Source organism: Saimiri boliviensis, chromosome 6, assembly GCF_048565385.1.
Source record: "Saimiri boliviensis isolate mSaiBol1 chromosome 6, mSaiBol1.pri, whole genome shotgun sequence".
Classification (NCBI taxonomy): Eukaryota; Metazoa; Chordata; class Mammalia; order Primates; family Cebidae; genus Saimiri; species Saimiri boliviensis.
In genome coordinates, this window is record NC_133454.1 from 119,571,310 (window position 1) to 119,593,628 (window position 22,319).

General features: G+C 36.7%; 1 protein-coding gene across 1 annotated transcript; it reads left to right on the forward strand.

Annotated features, from left to right (window-relative positions):
• The first annotated feature begins 1,647 nt into the window (after positions 1–1,647).
• MS4A14 (membrane spanning 4-domains A14) lies at positions 1,648–22,110 on the forward strand. The gene is given in 7 exon segments (XM_003920464.4): positions 1,648–1,785; positions 2,918–3,046; positions 5,662–5,712; positions 7,785–7,934; positions 10,482–10,580; positions 20,631–21,971; positions 21,973–22,110. Coding segments are annotated over 7 exon segments (2,046 nt in total).
• The last annotated feature ends 209 nt before the right edge of the window (positions 22,111–22,319 follow it).

Sequence of the window (22,319 nt, forward strand, 5' to 3'; positions counted from 1 at the left end):
CTTCTATAATTTCAGGGTAGGAGTCAATGAAGACATCTTAGTCTTCTTAATAAGTTACAGATAATCCATCTCTGAGTGGCATGTTTTCTGCTTCTAGCTTGGAGCCAAATGTTCACGCTAAAAAGAATAATGTAATAATGTCTGCTTGCTTGGGTATTAGTCTATTTTGATCTATAGCACAATTTTGTAATTCAGATCATCTCCCCTGCACTTTGTACCACATAGGCATATTCTTTCTTCCCAGTCATTGCTGCAATTATCTCGTCTGTTCTTTGTGTAATACGTTCTGTGTTGGCCTCTGCATTGAACTCAATTTCTTGGGCAATTATGGAAATTCCAGTGTGGCTGCATTTTAACTTTGCACTCTCTATGCATATGAGGTTTCCTAAATAAACTTGAAGAGTAGCAGAGTTTAAAATATATGTATAACTTTCTACAACAAAGAATTATTGAGTCCAAATGACGTCAGTCCTAATTTTGAGACACCTGCTATCCATGGTTGCTGCAAACCAGGAAATACTCAAGTTATTATTTGTATACATTGGTTTTAGTTTTATAAAACAATTTACCTTCATGATCTCATAGCTGAAATTATAATGAATTTAGGAATGTAAAGGATCAATATGGAAAGCAAGATTCCTAAAGGCAGTTTTGTTATTTTAATTAGTATTTCTGTAGCTTAAATCAGGAATGATTTGACTATAATTAGTTTTACTTATCTTTCTGAAAGCTAAAATATTCTCTATTATAAAGTGGCAACTACATCTGGTCCTATAGCACCTTTACTACTGATATTTTTTAAATTTGAAAATGCAAAGAATTTTTAAATGTTCTTACTACAAAAACAGAAAAAAGATAACCATGTGAGGTGATGGATATGTTAATGAGCTGGATTGTGGTAATCATTTTGGAGTGTATATGTATATCAAAACATGTAGTATCCCCTAAATATATATAATTTTTATTTGTCAAATATACCTCAATAAAGATGGAAAAAATAGAGATTCAAAGTTAACCGCTGATTTTTGTACTACAAAGGAATATGGTTTAACAGTAAGTTGGAAAATTCATCAAGTAAAGGTGAGAAACTCCTTTCGAAGGAGGGCAGAGCATGATTGAGTTTAAAAAACACAGATTTTGCAGACAGGTGAAGTTGAGTTTGCCGCTTCCCCTGTCCTGTATGTCTTTGGGTGACATAAACTTGTTGTTCCTCACTTTCAGCATTGTAGAACTATTAAAGGAATAAATGTTAGTGCATGTCAGAACAAACAAAACACCTTCTACAGTTCCCATCACATAGGGATATCCCATAACTTTTAGTTTCTTTATAACTATGAACATATGTGTAAGGACTTGTTTTGTATATACCATCTATTTTGTGTTTACCATATGTTTGCAACCAATTTCACAAGAGAGCAGGTCTTCTGGATATGATACTTTTCACCAGGAAGATGGAGGGCTGGACATGCTCTAGAATTCTAAAACTTTGTGACTCAACTATGATTCTGTGGTTCTACTACTAAGTAGAGTGATCACTAAGGGCTCATTTCTAAGGGCTCCATGTCACTCTGGTGGTGAGGTAGAGACCATGATTTGGGCTGCAATGTTCGCTCACTCTTTCTTTTACTAGAGCTCTGCCATTGAATCATGGAGTCAACATCCCAGGACCCAAAGGCAACTCATGTCATCACTATACAACCAAACGAAACCGTATTGACTGCATTTCCCTACAGACCTCATAGCTCTCTGCTGGACTTTCTGAAAGGAGAGCCAAGAGTGTTGGGGGTAAGTCCTCTCCAATCAATGGTCCTCCCAAAGGGGAGAAAAGAAGTTTATTTATTCATGTATGTCTGCAGAGATACCTCTGTCCAGTGATTTTCAGGGAGGGAGTTAATTCTACTTTTCCCCCTTCATCTTTCATGAGGAATTAGTACTGATCTTTGAATCCCAGCAGAGGGGAAGCAATAAACTAGTATAACTTTTTGAAATATCTCACTGAGGAAGTGAACTCAGAGTATGGTGGCACCTCCCATGAAGGTAAAAATCCATAAATGGAGAGGTTTGACTTCCACTTTGTGCTCTTAAAGGAATTGGGAGTGCTTAAAAAAACATATTGAAAGCTTCATCGTGAACCAAATGATAAGACATACAAAATGTTTTTCATCATAAATGCACCCAGGGGAGAGCTATATGCACAACCCCCATCCTTTGTACAACAGCGAAAATCATTACTTGGGGTGTCATGGCCCAGAGTTGTGGCCTGGGGACAAAACCTAGACTGACAGAGAAATTTTGTCCTGAGAAGAGCCGCTGCTGCTGTTTTTTCCCTGTAGACTCCTACAAGCTGATAGGCCCACCAGATCATTCTCATCCCTAGCTTGGTCCTTGGATGAAGGGGAGGTGAAATGCAAGCTCATCTCAGGTTCTCCACAATAAGTCAGCAAACATTTTAAACTTTTAGACAACTGGGATGAGCCCCAATTCCAAAAGCCTATACTGAGTGCTGGAAAATGCGGGGGTAAGGGTTGTTAGGATAATAATGGAATACTGGAGACAGAAGGGAAAAAACATAAAGGTGAATACTTTGTAGTCCCTGTGCTCAAGAAGCTTATAGTCCGGGGATGGTCACACATGTACTCAAATATGTCTGATACAAGATGACTTGGTAACATCAGGGAAGATAGAAAATAATAAAGAATAAGAGTGAAGGATTTGAACCTGAAGGATCCAGGCAAGCAAAGTGGGGAAGGAAACACATTGAACTGAGTCTCTTAATCCGAGAATGATCGACAAATGTGGAAGGAAGGCATTTGGATAGATTGAAAAGTGTGTCATGGAGGCAAACCCTCAGGGACCTGGGGTGGCCCAAAGAGGGTTAGAGACTTGTAACCTCATGTACTCATTTCTCTCCTCACAGGCTACCCAGATCCTCCTTGCTCTAATCATTGTGGGCCTTGGAACAATATTTGTACTTAATTACATCCATTTCTCTCAAAGACTTCCCCTTGTTCTCCTCTCAGGATATCCATTTTGGGGAGCACTTATTGTGAGTACTGTCATTTAGAAGCTTTTGAGAAATTGCTGTAATGACAGATTTGAACTGGACTGATTTGAGAAATTGCTGTAATGACAGATTTGACTGGTTCATGTCCTAGGGTAACGAATTCCATAAATATGACCCTCCAGGAGACCAAAAATGGCAGTTCACTTCAGGGCAAAAGAAGCAACTCCATTCGGTCATTGCACTACCATCATTACTGTAATAACTACTCTTGGGTGCTTAAAAGTTTCCAAAACCCTTGTGTGTATAGTAAGACATTTGCTTCTCACTACCAATGTGGGAGACTACATGGGCAAATATCGTACTTTCTCCTTTGCAAATAAGGAAACAAACTGAGCTCAAAAGTTGAGAATAACTTAAACACATCTAGCTAGTGTTATGCAATCACAGATGCTGAAAGCTTAAGGAGAATTTTAAGATTATTACCACTCATCCTCCTTCTTAGCCCCAGAGACAATTTTATGAGTGCCATTCATCCAGGTAATGATGCATCCATAAATATTATTCTTAGTCAGTGCTCTTTCTATCTAGTCCCCATAGCCTGGATTCCTAATTTTTTGCCGTAATATTCAAGGGCAGCCTCATTAGAGCTTCTCCTAACATACACTCCTGAGAAGACAGCAATATCACACTCTGTTTTAGTTGTTATATTCTGAAAACCTAGAATCACGCTTGAGGCGTGATTGAATGCATGAATGAATGAATGAATCAATCAATCAATCAATCAATGAATAAATAGATAAAATAATGAATAAATTCGACCACTATCACTGACCATTAAAAATCCAGTTTCTTAGGGGGATGGAGGAGGTCCCTCCAACATATTTGGACCCAGCTCCTTTGGGTTCCACTGACACCCCTGCCCCTGACCAGAACCAAGTGCCAATTCTCACTCTGGAGCCTTAACAAATTGCAATTTGTAAAAACGAAAAAAAAAATCCAGTTTCTTTTGATAATCAGAAATACTTCATGCCTTTTCTATAATGTGCATTTCAGAAACAACCAGCAGAGCTTTCATTTTCCCAATATAAATAATGTAATAGTCAATATGATTTTCAAACTATATATGCCATGCTGCAGAAAATCAAACAGACCAACCCCTCACTTTCTCATATGACAACAGAATTTTCCCAGTGTGACTGTGTAATCTGCATGTGAGAATTAAAATGAAGTTCTGGCCTGCTGTTTTTGAAAACTCTACTTTTCACTTTAAAGATATTTACTCAGCACATACCATGTCTTCAATAGCATCCTAGGTGCTGAGACCGAGAATACTGGAAAACAGTCCCTCTTCGATCAAAGTGGTAAATTGTTTTTAGATTTAGACAGTTTGTCATTTAACTGGGAGACCAGACATGAAATAGTCAAAAGTAACCCCAAATACTTGTCCCTACACTTGTAATAAGTACTCTAAGAGAAGAATTCCAGGTGCCATGTGAGGGTTTCATAGAGGACTCACCTGACCTCGGAGGTCAGGGAAGTGCTTTGCACATAGTGGCTCACTGGGCAAAGAGGAAGGAGAGCATTCCCTGGCAAAGATAAAGCATGAGTCAAGGGCTTGGTGTGGGAAAGAGTAACCAAAAGAAGACCAATGAGTCTATCACAATGGCATAAAATGAGGCTATAAAGGTAGACTGTAACCAGGTCATGCCAACTCCTATAGTCATGTGAAGAACATGGAACTTCAGTGTGAAAGCGTGGGAAATCCACCGAAAATTTATAAAGAGGATAGTGACATTTGAAGACTTGTTGAAGTATGATTGTGTTTTTTGAGTGAGAAAATTCAATGATAACAGCAATCCTAGAGGAACCCAATGAGAGGAGGCTGCAATCATGCCAAAGAGGAAAGAGTTTCCCTGAACTAGCTTGGTGGCAATGGAGCTAGAGACGGAGAGCCTGAGTGACTTGGAGGTAGAGTTGATAGGACTTGGCAGTCCAGTGTGGGGAGTCAAGCGGAGGGAGGTATCAAAGGTATCTTTCTGATCTCCGCAAGTCAGCTGCAGATCCTTGGACCATAAGACCCAGATGTTCCCAAGGTCCAACGCCAATTCCCACAGAGGAGGTGCCCATCTCAGAACATTAAAAAAGGAAAGGGCTCCACATGGAGTGACAGAGTTCTCCTTTTCCTGAGGTGGCACTAGGCTCTACACTTACGGGAAATGAGTGACTGTTGTAACCATACTAGATATCAGCCCCCATTATCAGCCTTTAGAGGGGTCTTCCCTGAGAAAGTCTCCCTTCACCTGCTCAGAACAGGCACAATTCCTCCTCTTCTCTTCGAGGCCCAGAGCTTAGGAAATCTGTTTTTGGAGCCCCAGCTGGACCCAACATCTGAGCCATCTCCTCCGGATCTTAGAAGGGCCTGCTTGTCCCAGTTGACCCTGGCAGAGAGCGCTTGTTCAGTGCTGAGCAAACCCAGCACAATGTTTCTTCCAACCTACCCTATCTATGCTGACCCTCGCTACTCCCTGATGCTCAGGTGGAAAAACTGGATGGTCTTGGAGATTTGCAAACAGATCGTTTGTGAATCCAAGGGAAACTTTATTGCAAGGTGGTCAAGCACATAACCTGTTAACTTTCGTCTCTTGTCTTCTTAACAGTTTATGGTTACAGGGTACCTCACAGCAGTGGAAGAGAAATCAAAAACTCAGGTGAGTCATTTTGTGACTTTATGTAATTTGAAATATTCTATTTGCTTTATATCGTCTTTATGTATAAAGCCTTTAGTAATAAAGTTACCTCTCAGGAAAATCTGTATGTATCCAGGTTGCAGTTCAGATCATTTCTGTTTGCCAGTGCCATTATTTGCCTGACATTCTTACACTGGTTCCCATTTCCCTGGTCAAGTAAACTAAAAGAGTTGTTTATTGGAAACCATTTGGCATCCCCCCTCTAATTCAATGCTCATTATTAGGAGGAATTCCCTGCCCCTAAGCCCCAGGATCCAGAAAATATTGGACCATGTCTGAAGATCCCATTTTTGGTCATCACAACTGGTGCTATTGGCAACTAGTGAGTAGAGGCCAGGGACATTTCTAAGCATCTAAAATGCACAGGACAGTCTCTGTCACACACAAAAATTATCCGACAAAAAAAGTCTACAGTACCATTGTTGAGAAACCTTGCTCTAACCAAAACCGATCCTAAGATCTCAGTAATTCTTCTTCCCGATCCTAGACCTGTCTCCAATACCAACCGAAGCTTTTCTTTAGAACCTGCCCAAGGTCTAGAAGAAGAAAATCTGGGCATTGATACTGGATTGTTCTAGGATTGAACCAAGGCTACCACTCATTTCTGTGTTAACCTGAAGGGAAAAGTACCTACTTCTAAGGGTTACTTTGAGGATTTAATAAGATATTACTTATTAAAGGCATAATGATGCTTAAATGTTCATACTTCTTTCTAACCACTCTGATCTTGTTTAAGGTCCTGGGAATGTGGGCCTTCTCTGAAAGCCAGTTTAACTCTGTTCTTATGGCCTTCTGCTAATTTCCTTTAGGGATAGTTACAAGCAATAGAGACATTCTGAGGGAGAGTGGGGGATAAATGCTCCCATCCCTGCTTAAGGAAATTATGCAGACAATGCAGATAAAGCCCCAAATGCTGTTCTCTCTGTATTGACTTCCTTCCAGAGCTGATAAATAGATTACTGGTAAGGAAAACCTACTCCTGACTCACTGAGAGCTCTGCAGATGGAGAAATGATGGGGGCAGGATGCTGAACCAGGCGTCAGAAGACCTGGCTTTTCATCACAGCTCTTCCACAAAATGTGGAAGTGACTGCTCACAGACACTTCCTGAATTCCATTTATCTGTAAAATGGGATAACAAGAAGTGTCTTTCCTATATCACATAATTTATGAGAATCAGAAGAGACTAGGCTGGGTACGTTCTTTGTAAAGCCCAATACACATGAAGGATTGATTCTCTAGAGATCTTAGTCTATTAAATGTCCTATAGGAGCCAAAATAGAGCCTTGAGAAAACAAGGGAACTAAAGACCAAGAGAGAGATGGCCTACCAATATGTTCCTGTGGATTTGCTGCCAACGTGCCTGCTTGCAATAAAAACCTGGGATTGGGGTAAACATTAAGTCACAAGTACACTTCCAAGGTTTGCCACACAAAGCCACAGACTGTTCCAGAAAGGACTGGCTCTGTAAATGCATCATTGCATTTTCCACCACCGTAGTCATAACACAATCAATAAAGATACCACAAATATCTGATGAATGGAAATGTGAAGCTTTTTTTTCTTTCTTTAAAAAAAAAAAAAAAAAGAGAGAGAGAGCAGTATCAGTCCTGGGAGTGGGTATGAAGGAACAAATCAAATGACTCCCTTCCATTAAAGGAACTTTGATATACATACCCCACCCACCCATACCCCCACAAAAAATAGAAATGAATAAATGCAATTGGGTGGGTCAGTCTGAAATTATTTTATTGAAACACTGAGTTCAAGAAAGAACTCATTTAGAGTATCTTTAAACTCCAGCCCAAACAGCATTAGCCATAGAGTATCATTGGCCCATTCTAAAACTTGGTGTGTCTTCTGACTTTAATGAGTCAGAATTTAGTGTATTAAGCCTTACAATCATACTGATCTGATGGAACAACTCTTCCCTGAGCAGTATCTGGAAACATAAAAGCACTAAGAATTTCTTACAAGGTATTTTGGCTTTGGTTTGGATTTTATTTATTTTATTATTTGTTAACTACCTTTCAGGGTCAAGTTGTCATGGCCATGAATATTATCAGTTCCTTGGTTGCGATAACTGGGATTACTTTCACCATGCTCAGCTACAGACATCAAGACAAATACTGCCAGACACCTTCCCTTGAAGAAATATGTGTTTTAGGTAGAACTCTTTTCATTGTAAGTGATCTTATTTTGCACAATGAATCTGTAAAATCTTATCTGAACTGTGCTGGTGATACAATGATTCATTGATTTTTATTTTATTAACTGAAATTGTGTCAGCATTTGAACTGATGATAGGGAAGGGTATTGTGGAATTATTGTTGCAATCATTAAGGAGTCATATTTTCTGGGCTTGAATCCTGTCACATAAACTTGTCACCTTGGCCTAATATTGTATTCTCTCTAAGCCTCAGTTTTCCTCATGTGGAAAATGAACACAATAAGAACGCTTACCCCATGGGTTGTTGTGAAGCTTGCTTAAATTAAAACAGTACCCTGCACAGTTAAATAGTCAATAGGTTTAGCTAATACAATTATTATTGACATGGATTGAATTAAATTTTACCTTTTCAGCATTAATGAACAAAATGATCTAAACATTTTTTTCAATAGCACTAAGATCAAAATACAGTAGGAGAAGGTATTTAGAAGCCATTGAATAAAGTAAGGATTTTAAGAAGTTTAAGACATATGTTATTTCACATAATTGAAGCCATTTTATTCATTAAAGCAGATGAGAGATCATTTGACTGGGAAATGCAATTGTTGGTATGATTTAAAGTATTTCTCTAGCAAGTAATCAATGACATTATTTTTAACCATGTCAGTGACTTCAATAGGCCTTTCCCTCTAGTTTCCTAATCAAGTCCTAGGGTTTTATTTCACTCCTACCAGCTATATCTTGAATGCTTGGCTTCTATAATTTTAAGAATATTTGAACCTGTTAGAAGGGAAATAAACTAGAATCACGGAAAATGGTCTTCCTTGGTAAAAGAAATGAGAAATTAGTTCCTGAACACAAGATTTTATTTAATCCTCACAATCACTTGGTGAAATGATCCTAGGGATCCTCTCATGTTTTCTGAGATAAATTCTAAAATTGGACTCAGTTACTAAAGAAAACCAGAAAACAACATCAGCAATAAACCCTCTCCTAACTTGGCCAAGAACATGATACAACCTTATAATTCTTGCTCATTTCCAAATGGACAGGAGCATAATGTTGTTCATTATGTTGTTATATATCAGGAAGAAATAGTATATACTGAAAGGGTTAAATCTCCAGATATATGAGATTTTGCTATTTCCTGTCCTCCATGGATAGGTCTTGCAAGATTAGTTATGTGACTACAGAACCATGAACTCTTTCTTCCTAGTTCTCACTAACACAGCTTAACAAGTTCTTGTAACCCAAACATCATAAGCTAAAGGAGCCAGAACAGTGGGCTTTAGACATCTCTTGGGCTGACCCTTGTCCTGAAGACCAATCTATTGTCTCTACTGTGACCAGAGTAATCACTTAAAAATGTAAATCAGATCAATTACTTAATGGCTTTCTGTAAAACGTGATGATTAAGTCGCAAATCTTAAGGGCCTTACCAAACTCTGTAACACCTATCCTACCCAGCTTTCCAACATTATTCCAGGACTTTATCCTGCTTACTCCACATTCCAGCCACTTCCTAGAATCCCTTAATGTGTCAAGCAGCCACTGCCCCAAGATGATCATAGGATCAGCGTCTTACTGCTTTGAATGGTCCCCAGGCCAGTTATACAATTAACTCAGCCTCATACTTAAATCTCAACTGAAGTACCACTTCTTGAAGAAAGTTCTCCCTGACAACGGCTCTACTCTCATATCTGCATAGATTCCCCATTATAGTAGCACAGAGCTCCCAGTCCTTCTTCACAGCATTTATCACAATTTAGTTAAGCAGGTAATTATCTAATTGCTTGTTATTGTCTGTCTCCCTTACAGTGATGTAAGTTCCACAAAATCCAAGACCAGGTATACCTTGCTCAATGGAAAAAGTCAGTAAATTGCATAGAGTAGGGTCTGCATACATTTTAGTTTTACCAACAAATATCGAATATATAAGATTCTGGGTGTATTGCAGGGAAACCAAGATTCACAAACACACAGTTATTTGTTCAAGGTTAAGTGTGACCCTGAAATCACTTTAACCTAGATCTTTCCATCTTCATATTTTAAGCTTGAGTCATCATAAGGTACCACGTTGCTTCTCAATCCAAACATTACCTTAAAGCAAAATGAGCAAAATGGCAATCTGTGGGCTACATTCAGCCTGCATATATGTTCTATTTGGCTCACACAGGTGAACACATAACTGGAAAATTTCAACTCAAAAAGTATGTATATCCAGTTTATCTAGGGAACAACAAACAAAATAGGCATCATGGTACCCATGTTCCCACATGACAACAATTGGCTGGAACTGAGTAATGGATGCCTCCTACGAATACTTTTACTCTCAGTTTTCTCTCAAGATGGTTGCACAGCTCCCAGGGACTTTGGAGTTTGTTATCTCTGCCTTATGAGAAAGATATAAGATGAAAATTGGGCAATGTCTGATGGCTACAGAACCATCTAAAATATGGTTTTCCCATACTTGGCGATAGAGTCTAAAGTGCTCTCAGCTTATATATTTAAAATAACAGCTTTCATTTCAAATGTAATTTATTTCTTCTCATTATTTGCAGGGAATTTTGTCAATCTTACTGATCATCAGCATAGCAGAGCTCAGCATCTCTGTGACTATTGCATCCTTTAGAAGCAAGTGCTGGATGCAGTCAGATGAGGTGTGTTCCATGTTATTAAGAGAACAGATTCCTGTTGGGATACTGCACACAATGATGTTTGGTTTATTAGCAGGAAGAGCAGCATGCTCAGATGCTGAACTAGAACATCTAACTTCAGGAAGGTCAGAAAGGGACAATCTTAAGACTGACGCTCACCCCACCATTCGAAACAACTATGCTTTCCTTTCTTGTCCTATCTGCTATATACTCAGTCATCTCTGTTCAGACATAGCTCCTTATATCCCTGCCAAAAATATGTAATATCAGGCTTAATAGGAGCCCAAATTACTGTGACATGGGGTGTGTGTTCTTGGATCATAAGATGTGTGACACAGTTCTACCACTAGAAAAGAAGTAGGGGAAAAACAAACCATTAATACTGATACTACATACATTTATAATAATTGTTACAGTTTGTATTTACTGAATTCTGACTATGTCAGTCACTGTTATAATCACTGAGCATCAGCTTAATCTTAACAAAACTATTATAACAACTTTATTTTACATACAAAGGAAGTAAGGCACAAAGAGGCTAAATAACCTCTCCAGTATCATATAACATCAGGATTCTGACCCCTGTAGTATGTCTCCAGAGCCTGCTTGCCAAGTCCCAAAATACCAGTACAAGCCTTGTGATTCATGGAGTTTTCATTTCTCTCTTTTTTACATCAACTTTGTAGAAGTATGATTTATAAACAACGAAACGTACCTATGTTTAACTACATCACAGTCAAGGTATAGTGCATTCCTATCAACCCAAAAGTTTCACTGGAACCCATTTTCAGTCAATGTTCTCATCACCAAGATTGGTTTTGACTTTCCAAAGTTTCATATTCATGGAATCATAAGTAAGTACTCTCTGTATATGGGTTCTACGGCTTCTTTCACGCAGAAACATGTTTTTGAGAGTCATCTATGCTGTTGCCTCTATCAAGAATCCACTCCTTTTATGTATGGACACACCACAATTTGTTTATTCATTTACTTTTTTTTTTGGAGTCAAGGTCTCACTGTATCACCCAGCCTGGAGTGCAGTGACACTGTCTTGGCTCACTGCAGCCTCTATCTCCTGTACTCAAGCAACCCTTCCACCTCAGCCTCCCTAATAGCTGGGACTGCAAGCATATGCCACCATGCCCAGCTAATCTTTTGTGTGTTTTTTGTAGAAACAGGGTTTTTCCATCTTGACCAGGCTGGTCTCAAACTCCTTGGCTCAAGTGATCCACCTACCTCGACCTTCCAAAGTTCTTGGATTACAGGGGTGTGTCACCATACCTGGTCCATGTACCTTTTGATGAGTATTTAGATTGTTTAAAGTTCTGAACTATTATCAATAAGTTACTAAGAATATTTGAATTCACATGTTTATGTGGACACATTTTCATTTCTCCTGGAGTGTTTCATCTAGGATTTGACTGCTAGATTGTATGGTAACCACATATTTACAAGAAAATACCAGAGTTCGTCAAAGTGGCTGTATTGCTTTTCATTCTCATCAACAATGTGTGAGAGGTACAATCACTCCATATCATCATTATGTATTGGCATCTCATTATAGTTTTAATTTACATTTCCTTAATGACTAATGATGACACTCTTGCTATATGTTTATTATCCATTTGTGTATCTTCTTTTGAGATGTCTGTTCAAATATTTAGCTGAATTTTATTGGATTATCTTCCTCTTATTCACCTTATAGCAACCTAATTAATTCTTAATACAAGTCCCTTACTAATATTTGCTTCACTCTGTGACTTGCCTTTTCATTTTCTTAATAGTTTCTTTCAAAAAAAATTGATGAAGTTCCATTTATCATTTTTTAAGGTTATGGTTTCTCTGTTCTATTTAACAAAGCTTTCCCTATCCCCAAGTCATGAAGATTTTCTTCTTGTCTTTTCCTGCAGAAGTTTTTTAATTTTAGCTTTTGCATTTAGATGTATGATCTATTTTAACTTTCATGTACAGTTGTAGGGTAAGGTTAGAAGTTAATGCACATCCCCCCTCAGGAAGATATCCAGATGCTCTAACATCATTTGTTGAAAATGCAATGCTTTCCTCCATCACCTTGGTACTTTTGTTGAAAATTAATTTACTTGTTACTTATTTGTAGGTCTCTTAGGATACCTTATTTTGTCCCTCTGGCCAATATGTCTATCGTTCCACTTATCCTACATTGTCTTAATTTCCATACCTTTAGAGTAATTCTTTTTTTATTGTGATAAAATATATATAACATAATGTTTACCATTTTAGCCATTTGTAAGTATACAATTTAAGTCATTGAATACATTCATAATGTTGTGTAACTCAAGTCATTGAATACATTCATAATGTTGTGTAACCCTCACCACTATCTATGCCCAAAACTTTTTCATCATCCCCAACACAAACTCTGTACCACAAAATAATCACTCCCCTGATTCCCATCCCTGTAGCCCTTGGTATCCTCTATCCTGCTTTCTATATTATGAATTTGCCTCTCCTAGAAACCTCATATAAGTGGACTCTTACAAAATTTGTCCTTCTCTCACTGACTTATTTGAGTAAGCATAATATTTTCAGGATTAATCTATGTTGTAGCATATATCAAAATTTCATTCCTTTTATGGCTAAATAAAATTCCATTTTATATACCCCATTTTGTTTAGCCATTAATTTGTTGATAGACACAGATATTTCTGCCTTTTGCCTATTGTGAATAATGCTGTTATAAACTTTGGTGTAAAAATATTTGCTCCAGTCCCTGCTTTCAGTTCTTTTGGATATGTACATAAGAGCAAAATTGCTGGGCCATATGGAAGTTCTATGTTTAACCTTTTAAGAAAATGCCAAATGGTTTTTCACATTGGTTGTACCATCTTACATCTCAATCAGCTGTGTACAAGGGTTCCAATTTCTCCTCATCTCCATCAATACCAACCAACAGGGAAAAAGGGGAAGTAATTATTTTCCCTTTGTTTTTTACTTTCTAATTTATAGTTGACACATGCTAACAGTACATATTTATGGGGTACAGTGTGATGTTTCAATGCATGTATACATTGTCTAATGACAAATCATGGAAATTACCACATTCATCACTTTGTAAACATTTATCATTTCTTTGTAGTGACAAGATTTTCTCTTGTAGTCATCTTGATATACACACTACATTGTTATTGCTATAGTCATGCTACTGTGTATAGAACTTATTCTTACTGTCTATAATAAGTCAGAACTTACTCTTTCTCTATATAATTTTATACCCATTTTCCAATATTTTCTGGTCCTCCAATCCTCCCTACTTTCCCCAGCCACTATTCTAGTCTTTACTTCTGTTAGATCCACTTTCTTAGATTCCAAATCTAAGTGAGATCATGCAGTATTTGTCTTATTTCACTTAATATGATGTCCTCCAGGTTAATCCATGTTGCCACAAATGACAGAATTACATTCTGTTTTATGGCTGAATAGTATTCTATTGTTTGCATATGTGTGTATATATATTATATACAATACGTGCATAGTTTATATATTATATGTGTGTGTGTGTGTGTGTATATATATATATATATATATATATATATATATATATATAAAATATATATTTTATTCCTTTATCTGTAGATAGGCATTTAGGTTGATTCCTTATCTTGGCTCTTGTGACTAATACTGCAATAAATATGGGAGAACAGATGTCTCTCCAGCTGTTTTCACTTCCTTTGAATATATAACCAGTAATGAGATTGCTGGATACTTTTTTTCTCATGCCCGTCTTTTCTTTTCTCTTTTCTTTTCCTTCCCTCCCTTCCTTCCTTCCTTCCTCCTTTCCTCCCTTCCCTTCCTCCTTTCCTCCCTTCCCTTTTTCCCCTTCCCTTTTTCCCCTTCCCTTTTCCCTTCCCCTCCCCTCCCCTTGCCCTCCACTCCCCTCCCTTCCCTCCCCTTCCCCTCCCCTCCCCTTCCCCTCCTCTCCCCTCCCCTCCCCTTCCCTTCCCCTCCCTTCCCTTCCCTTTGCTTTCCTTCCTTTTCTATACAAAGACTCAGTCACCTAGGCTAGAGTACAGTGGCACAAGATCATAGCTCACTGCAGCCGTAAACTCCTGGGCTCAAGTGATCCTCCTGTCTTAGTCTCCTAAGTAGCTGGGACTAAAGGCATGTGCCACCACACTCAGCTAATTTTTTCATTTTTATTTATGTAGAAACAAAGTCTTGCTATGTTGTCAGGACTGATATTGAATTTCTGCCTTTACCATCCTTCCTCCATGGCCTTCCAAAACGCTGGGATTACAGGTATGAGCCACCACACCTGGCTTTATATAGTGGCCATCTTAATGGGTGTTGAAGGGTATCTCATGCTTTTGATTTGCATTTACCTAATGATTAGTGATGCTGAACATCCATTTATACATCTTCTTTGGAGAAATGTCTATTACAGTTTCCCTGTTTCTTAATTGTGTGTTTGTTTTTTGCTGTTGAATTGCAGAGTTCTTTATATATTCTGGATCTTAGTCCCTTAGTAGATATATGATTTGCAAATATTTTCTCCTGTTCTGTAGGTTGTCTTTGCACTTTCTTTACCTTTTGATGCACAAAAGTTTTTGATTTTTATGAAGTATAATTAATCTATTATTTTGTTGTTTCCTGTGCTTTTGTTATCACAGCCATGAAATTACTGCCAAATCCAATATCATTAAGATTTCTTTCAATTTTTTCCATGAAATGTATAGTTTTAGCTCTTAAGCTTAGTATTTGACTGATTTTGAGTTAATGTTTGTATATGGTGTAGGTAAGGGTCCAACTTTATTCTTTTGGGTATGGATGCCCAGTTTTTCCAGCACTATATGTTGAAAAGACTCCTTTTCCCCATTGGATACTCCTGGTGTCTATGTTAAAAAATTGATTTACTATATATATGAGCATTTATTTCTGGATGATTCCATTGATCTATACATCTTCCCTTATGCCAAGTACCATATTGTTTTAATTACTGTAGCTTTGTGGTAAGTTTCAAAGTTGGAAAGTATAATCACTAAAACTTTATTATTCTTTTTCCTTATTGTTTTGGCTATTCAGGGGCTCTTAAAATTCCATATGAACTTGAGGATCTGTTTTTCTATTTCTGGAAAAATATTGTTGTAATTTTAATAGGAATTATATTGAATCTGTAGATTGCTTTGAGAAGTATTGATAACTTAACAATTTTAAATCTTCTTATGCATGACCACAGGATGTCCTTTTATTTAGGTATTTAATTATTTTCAGCAATTTTTTGTATTTTTTAACATAGAGGTTTTTCATCCCTCTGGTTAGATTTATTCCAAAGTATGTAATTATTTTAGATGGCATTATAAATGGAATTGCTTTTTAAATTTTCTTTTTATAATGTTTATTACTGTTATATAAGAACAATTATTTTGTGGGTTGCTCTTATATCTTGAAACTTGTTGAATTTATTAGGTCTAGTAGCTTTCTTGTGAATTTGGGAGGATTTTCTATATAGGAAGATCATGTCATCTTAAAATAGAGATGGCTTTACCTCTTATTTTCTAATTTGGATAAATTTTATTTCTTTTTATTTTGTAATAGCTCTAGCTAGAACTTTTAATATAATCCTGAATAGCAGCAGTGAAAGAAAGCATTCTTATGCAGTTCCTGACCTTAGGCAGAAAGCTTTTAGTCTTTCACCACTGAGTATGATATTAGCTATGGGTGTTTTATAAATAAACTTTTAATGTTGAGGAATTTTCCATCTCTTCCTAGTTTTCTGAGAGGTACTCTCATAAAAGCCATTTTGTTAAATGCCTTTTCTACTCCAAGTAGATGATTGTGTGGTGGTTTTCCAACATTATATTAATATTATATAATTATATATAATATGATTATTTATATATATTATATATAATCATATAATTATATATAATAATCATATATATAATTTTTATATATTATATAATTTATATTATATTATATTAATATTATTAATATATTATATATTATATTTATTGATTTCCTTATTGTACTATCCTTGTATTTTGGTTGTAAATTTTACTTCATCATATGCATAATCCTTCTGATATGCTAGTAGATTCAACTAGCTAATATTTTGTCAGTAGTTTTTGCATGCACACTTTTAAAGGATGTTAACCTGTAATTTTCTTTTCTTGTGATATATTTATCTGTTTTTGGTATCAAGGTAATGCTGGCCTCATAGAATAAGTTAGGCAATTTCCCCTTCTCTTCAAGTTTTCAGAAGAGTTTGAGAATCCTTTTTTTTTTTTTTTCCATTAAATCTTTGGTAGAATTCACTGTGAAGCCATCTGATCCAGAAGTTTCCTTTGTTGAGAAGTTTTAGATTACTGGTTTAATCTCCTTACTTGTTATGCATCTGTCAAGATTTCCTATTTCTTCTTGAGTCATTTTATGTAATTGGTATGTTGCAATGAATTTGGCCATTTCTTATACAATCTGATTTTTTGTTATATAATTTTTCATAGTATTTTTATAATACTTTTTCTCTGTGTCAGTAATGATGTCCTCACTTTTATTTCTTATTCTAGTTGTTTTATTATCTTTTTGCTTTTCAATATAAGTAAAGGTTTATCAACTTTGTTGATCTTTTCAAATAATCAACATTTGGGTTCATTGATTTTCTCTGTTCTTTTTCTATTGTCTATTTTAGTTATTTCTGCCCTAATCTTTATTATCTCCTTTCTTTCCCTGGCTTTGGATTTAGTTTGCTCTTCCTTTTCTAGGTAACCATGGTATAAATTTAGCTTACTGATTAGAGATCTTACTTCTTAACATAGACATTTACAGCTACAAATTTCCCTCTTAGCACTGCTTTCACTGATTCTCCTAAGCTTTGCTTAGGAGAATATTTTGTTTTTACTTGTCTTCATATCAAAGCATTTTCTAATTTTTTGTGATTGCTTTTTTTGACCTACTAGTTGTTTAAAAGTGTACTATTTAATGTCCATATATTTATGATTTTTTTCTATTTTACTTGTTATTGATTTCTAACTTTACCCTGTTGTGATCAGAGAAAATGCTTTGCATAATGCCAACCTTTTAAATCTATTGAGACATTTTTTGTGTGTGTGGCTTGAATAGTCTATCCTAGAGAATGTCCCAGGTACACTCAAGAATAATGTGTATTCTTATGTTGTTAGTTGGAGTGCTCTATTTATGTCCATTAAGTCTACTTGGTTTATACTGTTGTTCAGATCATCTGTTTTCTTGCTTATCATCTGTCTGGTGGTTCTAACTATTGTTTAAAAAAGGCGTTATTGAAGTCTCTAGTTATTATTGTAAAACTGCCTATTTCTCCCTTCAATCCTGTCAAGTTAGCTTCATGTATTTCGAGGGTCTGTTTTTAAGTGTGTAAATGTTTATAATTTTTATATATTCCTGCTCTATTGAAACTTATATTAGTAAAGTCCTTCTTTGTCCCTCATAATTTTTTGAAGTCTTTTTTACCTGATATTAGTATTGACTCTCAGGTCTCTTTTGGTTGCATTTGCATAAAATAACTTTTTCCCATCATTTTACATTCAACCTATTTGTGCCTTTGAACCTAAAGTAAGCCTCTTCTACATAGGACGTTGTTGGATCATGTTCACTTTTTCTTAATTCATTCAGATAATGTCTGCATTTTGATTGGATAAATTAATCCCTTTATACTTAACATAAATATTGATAAGGAGGAATTTACTTCTGCATTTTTTGCTATTTTTTCCATATGCATGATAGTATTTTTGTCCCTCATTTCCTCCATTACTGGATGAATTTTTTTTATCATAAATGGGTACTGACTTTTGTCATTTTCATCTCATGCTTTTATCTTGTATTATCTGTGTATTATACAACTAGAGGGGAGTACAAACCCTGTTTGAGGCCCTTTAGAAACAATATTAAAATAAGCTACTCACACTAAATAACTGTTCAATTGAATTCAGTGAATACAGATCTTTAATCTGCTAATAGCATAGTAATGTGCAAAGTACAACAGAGGATTCAAAAATAATAAAATATGTACCTTGATCTCGAGAAAAGGAAAGAGAAAATGAATTCTACATTTACAGGGAAAGTTCTCTGTGCCAGTTTCTGTGCTTAAAAGTATGACTTCATATGGTCGTTAGTCATAGCCACCTTCAAGTTAAGGAGAAAGCGAAGTTATCAATACAGGAAGCATAGATCAGATAGGAAAGCACAGGATCTTGGATTCAACTGCAGTGTTTAAATCCTTCGCAGGTAAACAGCTCTGTGATACTGGTCTGGTTATTTAAAATCTCTGAACCTCAGTTTCCTCAATTGTAAAAGAAGGATAATAACTTCATAGGGATGTCATAACAATTCCTTGATGACTTTGGAAACTTGTCTAGCTTTTAGTAATCACTGAGTTTTCATTAATGATGAAGAAATTTAAAATCATAGCACTTAAGAGCTTGAATAAACAGAGAAACTGTAATTCATTCTTTCAAACCTCTTTTTAAATAAAGGAATAAAATAAAATTCGTTTGAAACAAAAGTTTGAGGATTAGTAGAAATGTAAAAATCTCTCCCAAAGTACCATTTATATTCACACAAATAGTCCTTCAATAGGGATGAAATATAGGTGTGAAAAACTAATTAGGAGAGTGGGAAATGACAATGTCTTATGTAAGAGAATATGTAAACCTAGACTTGTTACCAACCAACTAGACAAGCATAATTAATTCACTTAATCACTGAGTTCTGATCCACCTCATCAAATAGACTCTTCTGACTCCATGAATTACCTCAGAAAGATGTAATTCATGGAGTCAGAATAAAAAGCAGCAGGTTGTGCTGTAATAACAGCTTTCTAAAAATTATAATACCAACATGACAACTAATAGGAAGCATTGAAGATTGTATCAGATGCTGTCACTTAGCTGTTTAAAAAGCTCCAATAGATTTCTCTTGTTTGTAAATGAAAGTCCAAATTTCCTAGCCTAGCATACCATCTAATATGGTACCATCTAATATCAGTAATATTTAACTGCTTACCAACTGCCATCACACTGCACTATATTACAATCTTGTGTTTTTGTACCCACTATTTTTTTTTTTTTTAGACGGAGTTTTGCTCTCGTTACCCAGGCTGGAGTGCAATGGCACGATCTCGGCTCACCACAACCTCCGCCACCTGGGTTCAGGCAATTCTCCTGCCTCAGCCTCCTGAATAGCTGGGATTACAGGCATGCGCCACCATGCGCAGCTAATTTTTTATATTTTTAGTAGAGACGGGGTTTCACCATGTTGACCAGGATGGTCTCCATCTGTTGACCTCGTGATCCACCCACCTCAGCCTCCCAAAGTGCTGGGATTACAGGCTTGAGCCACCGCGCCCAGCTTGTACCCACTATTTTCACTGTTTCTTCTACCTGGATTCTGACCCCTGTCTTATTTCATCTTACCTTCTATGCCTGAGCAATTCCTATTCAGCTGTTAAGATACATAATAAATATCATCTCTTTTGGGAAGTATTTCCAGACTTAGAATTAGGTCATCTTATATGTTCCCAAAAACCACTAAGTATTTATTTATGTAATGGTATTTGCTAAATTGTATTACTATTATCTGTTATATATGCTGATGTATATATAATTGCAATGGAATTATATGTACATCATATACACTTTAAGGGACCTTAAGGGAAAAACCTACATCTAATTGTCTTTGATCCCCAGGATGTAGTTCATCTAGGTGATCAATAAACCATTATAGATTAAGCATGAATATATTAATATTGACTAGATGATATAAAATGTCTCAGAAGCTTTGTAATGTTAAGTATGGGAGGAATTTTCGAGGCAATGTTAATCAAATCCCTCTGTTCAACATTTGAAAAACTACCATGTGATGACTTCTAAAATAATACCAATGAGTTGACGGTAAAGGCAGGTCTGGTAATTGTTTTCTGCCTTCTCATTTAGGTGTTATGCCCTATATACTGTCTTAAATCAGAGTTTAAAAGTAACTTGGAAAACAAAAAAGTCATCAACAATGATTCTGTCACATTAATTATCCTCACCCTTTGTTTTATAGGTTCTGTTTTTCTTGCCTTCGGATGTTACTCAAAATGGTGAACAACCTGCCCCAGAAGAAAATGCTCAATTACAATTTGTGCTTCAAGAAGAGTTTTCCAGTGATGATTCAACAACATATGCACAGTCTGTTTTCTTTGGAGGCTATGCTTTTTTCAAGTTAAGACTCTCTAGAAGTCCTTTAGTCTCCCAACCAGATAATAAAGATAGGAGATCTGTGACAGATGAACAAAAGCAAAGTATCTTTTCATCTCCCAAATTTTCAGAGGAAGAAATTGAACTGAAATCTGTGCCTCCCATATTAGAGAAAAAGCCCTCAGAAAATATTATGCCCATTCAGCCAGACTCTACATTTAAACAAATGACAGATGAAGATCTACAATCTGCTATGGTACAACCCTCCCAAATGGAAACCCAGTCTACATCATCTGATGTCAAACAGTCTTATAATCTGACAGCTGATGACCTGTCCCCTCAAGGCATACTATCCCAAGATATGCTGCTTCATGACATGGCATCACAAGACATGCAATCCCTATCTATACTATCTCAAGACACGCCATCCCACAATGTGTCACCCCAAGACATAACTTCCCAAGACGTGCTATCCCAAGCTGTATCAAAACAAGTCATATTACCTGAAGCCTCAACATCCCATATTGTAGAGGTCCCTAAAATACAACACCAACTTCAACAACCCCCAGATCGTCAACTAGAAAACATTCACCCTCAAAATCAGCAAAATTTACAAATGTCATATCAAAATATTAGATCAGAAGTTATGGAAGAAACCAAAGAATGGAAAGCTGAGGAGGAACTCCATAGTAGAAAATCCTCAAGACGGCATTCCTTAAACCAGCAAACTAAAAGCTTGCAATACGTAAGGAGATATTCCTTAGACGTGCAAACCAAAGGCCAGAAATCCCCAAAGAGGCATTCCTTAGATCAGCAAAGCAAAGGCTGGAAATCTCCAAGGCGGAAATCCTTAGACCAGCAAATCAAAGACTGGCTATTCCCAAAGAGGCACTACGTAGATAAGCAAACTCAGTTTAATCAAACCACAGAGCAACTCCCGGATCAGCAAGCTGAAGATCAGCAAGCCAAAGGGGAACGATACCCAGAAGGACAATCTAAAGATGAGCAAGTTAAAGACCAGCAGACTAAGAAGGAGCAACACTCAAAGAAGCAAGCTGAAGACCAGCAGGCCCAAGAGAAGAAATCCCCAAAAGAATGGTCCCAAAGTGTTCAACCCGAAGGACAGCAAGCTCAAGTGGAGAAAATGCCAAAGCAGTTATGCCAAGATTCAGAATCCCAAATACAGCAATACCAATTCTGGCAATACTCACAAAAGCAATCTACGGACTGGACAACCCAAGACTGTCAATCCAATGACTGGAGAACTCAAGGCTGGAGAGACAAAGATTACAAAGCACGAGAGTGGCAATTTGCCATGCAGCACTGGCAAACACAAGATCTATTAGAGAAAGAAGCCCTAAAGCAGAAAGCTCTATACCAAGAAGTCCAAACCCAGCACACCACAGCCCGACTTAACCTAGAATGTGAAGACGGTCAAGATAAAGACCAACACGACCTTCAATCCAGAGTCACACAAAAAGGGGATATGTATACTAGTGACATCAAACCAGGGGACATAAAATGTATAGGGCAAACCTCAGGGGACCTGAAGTCA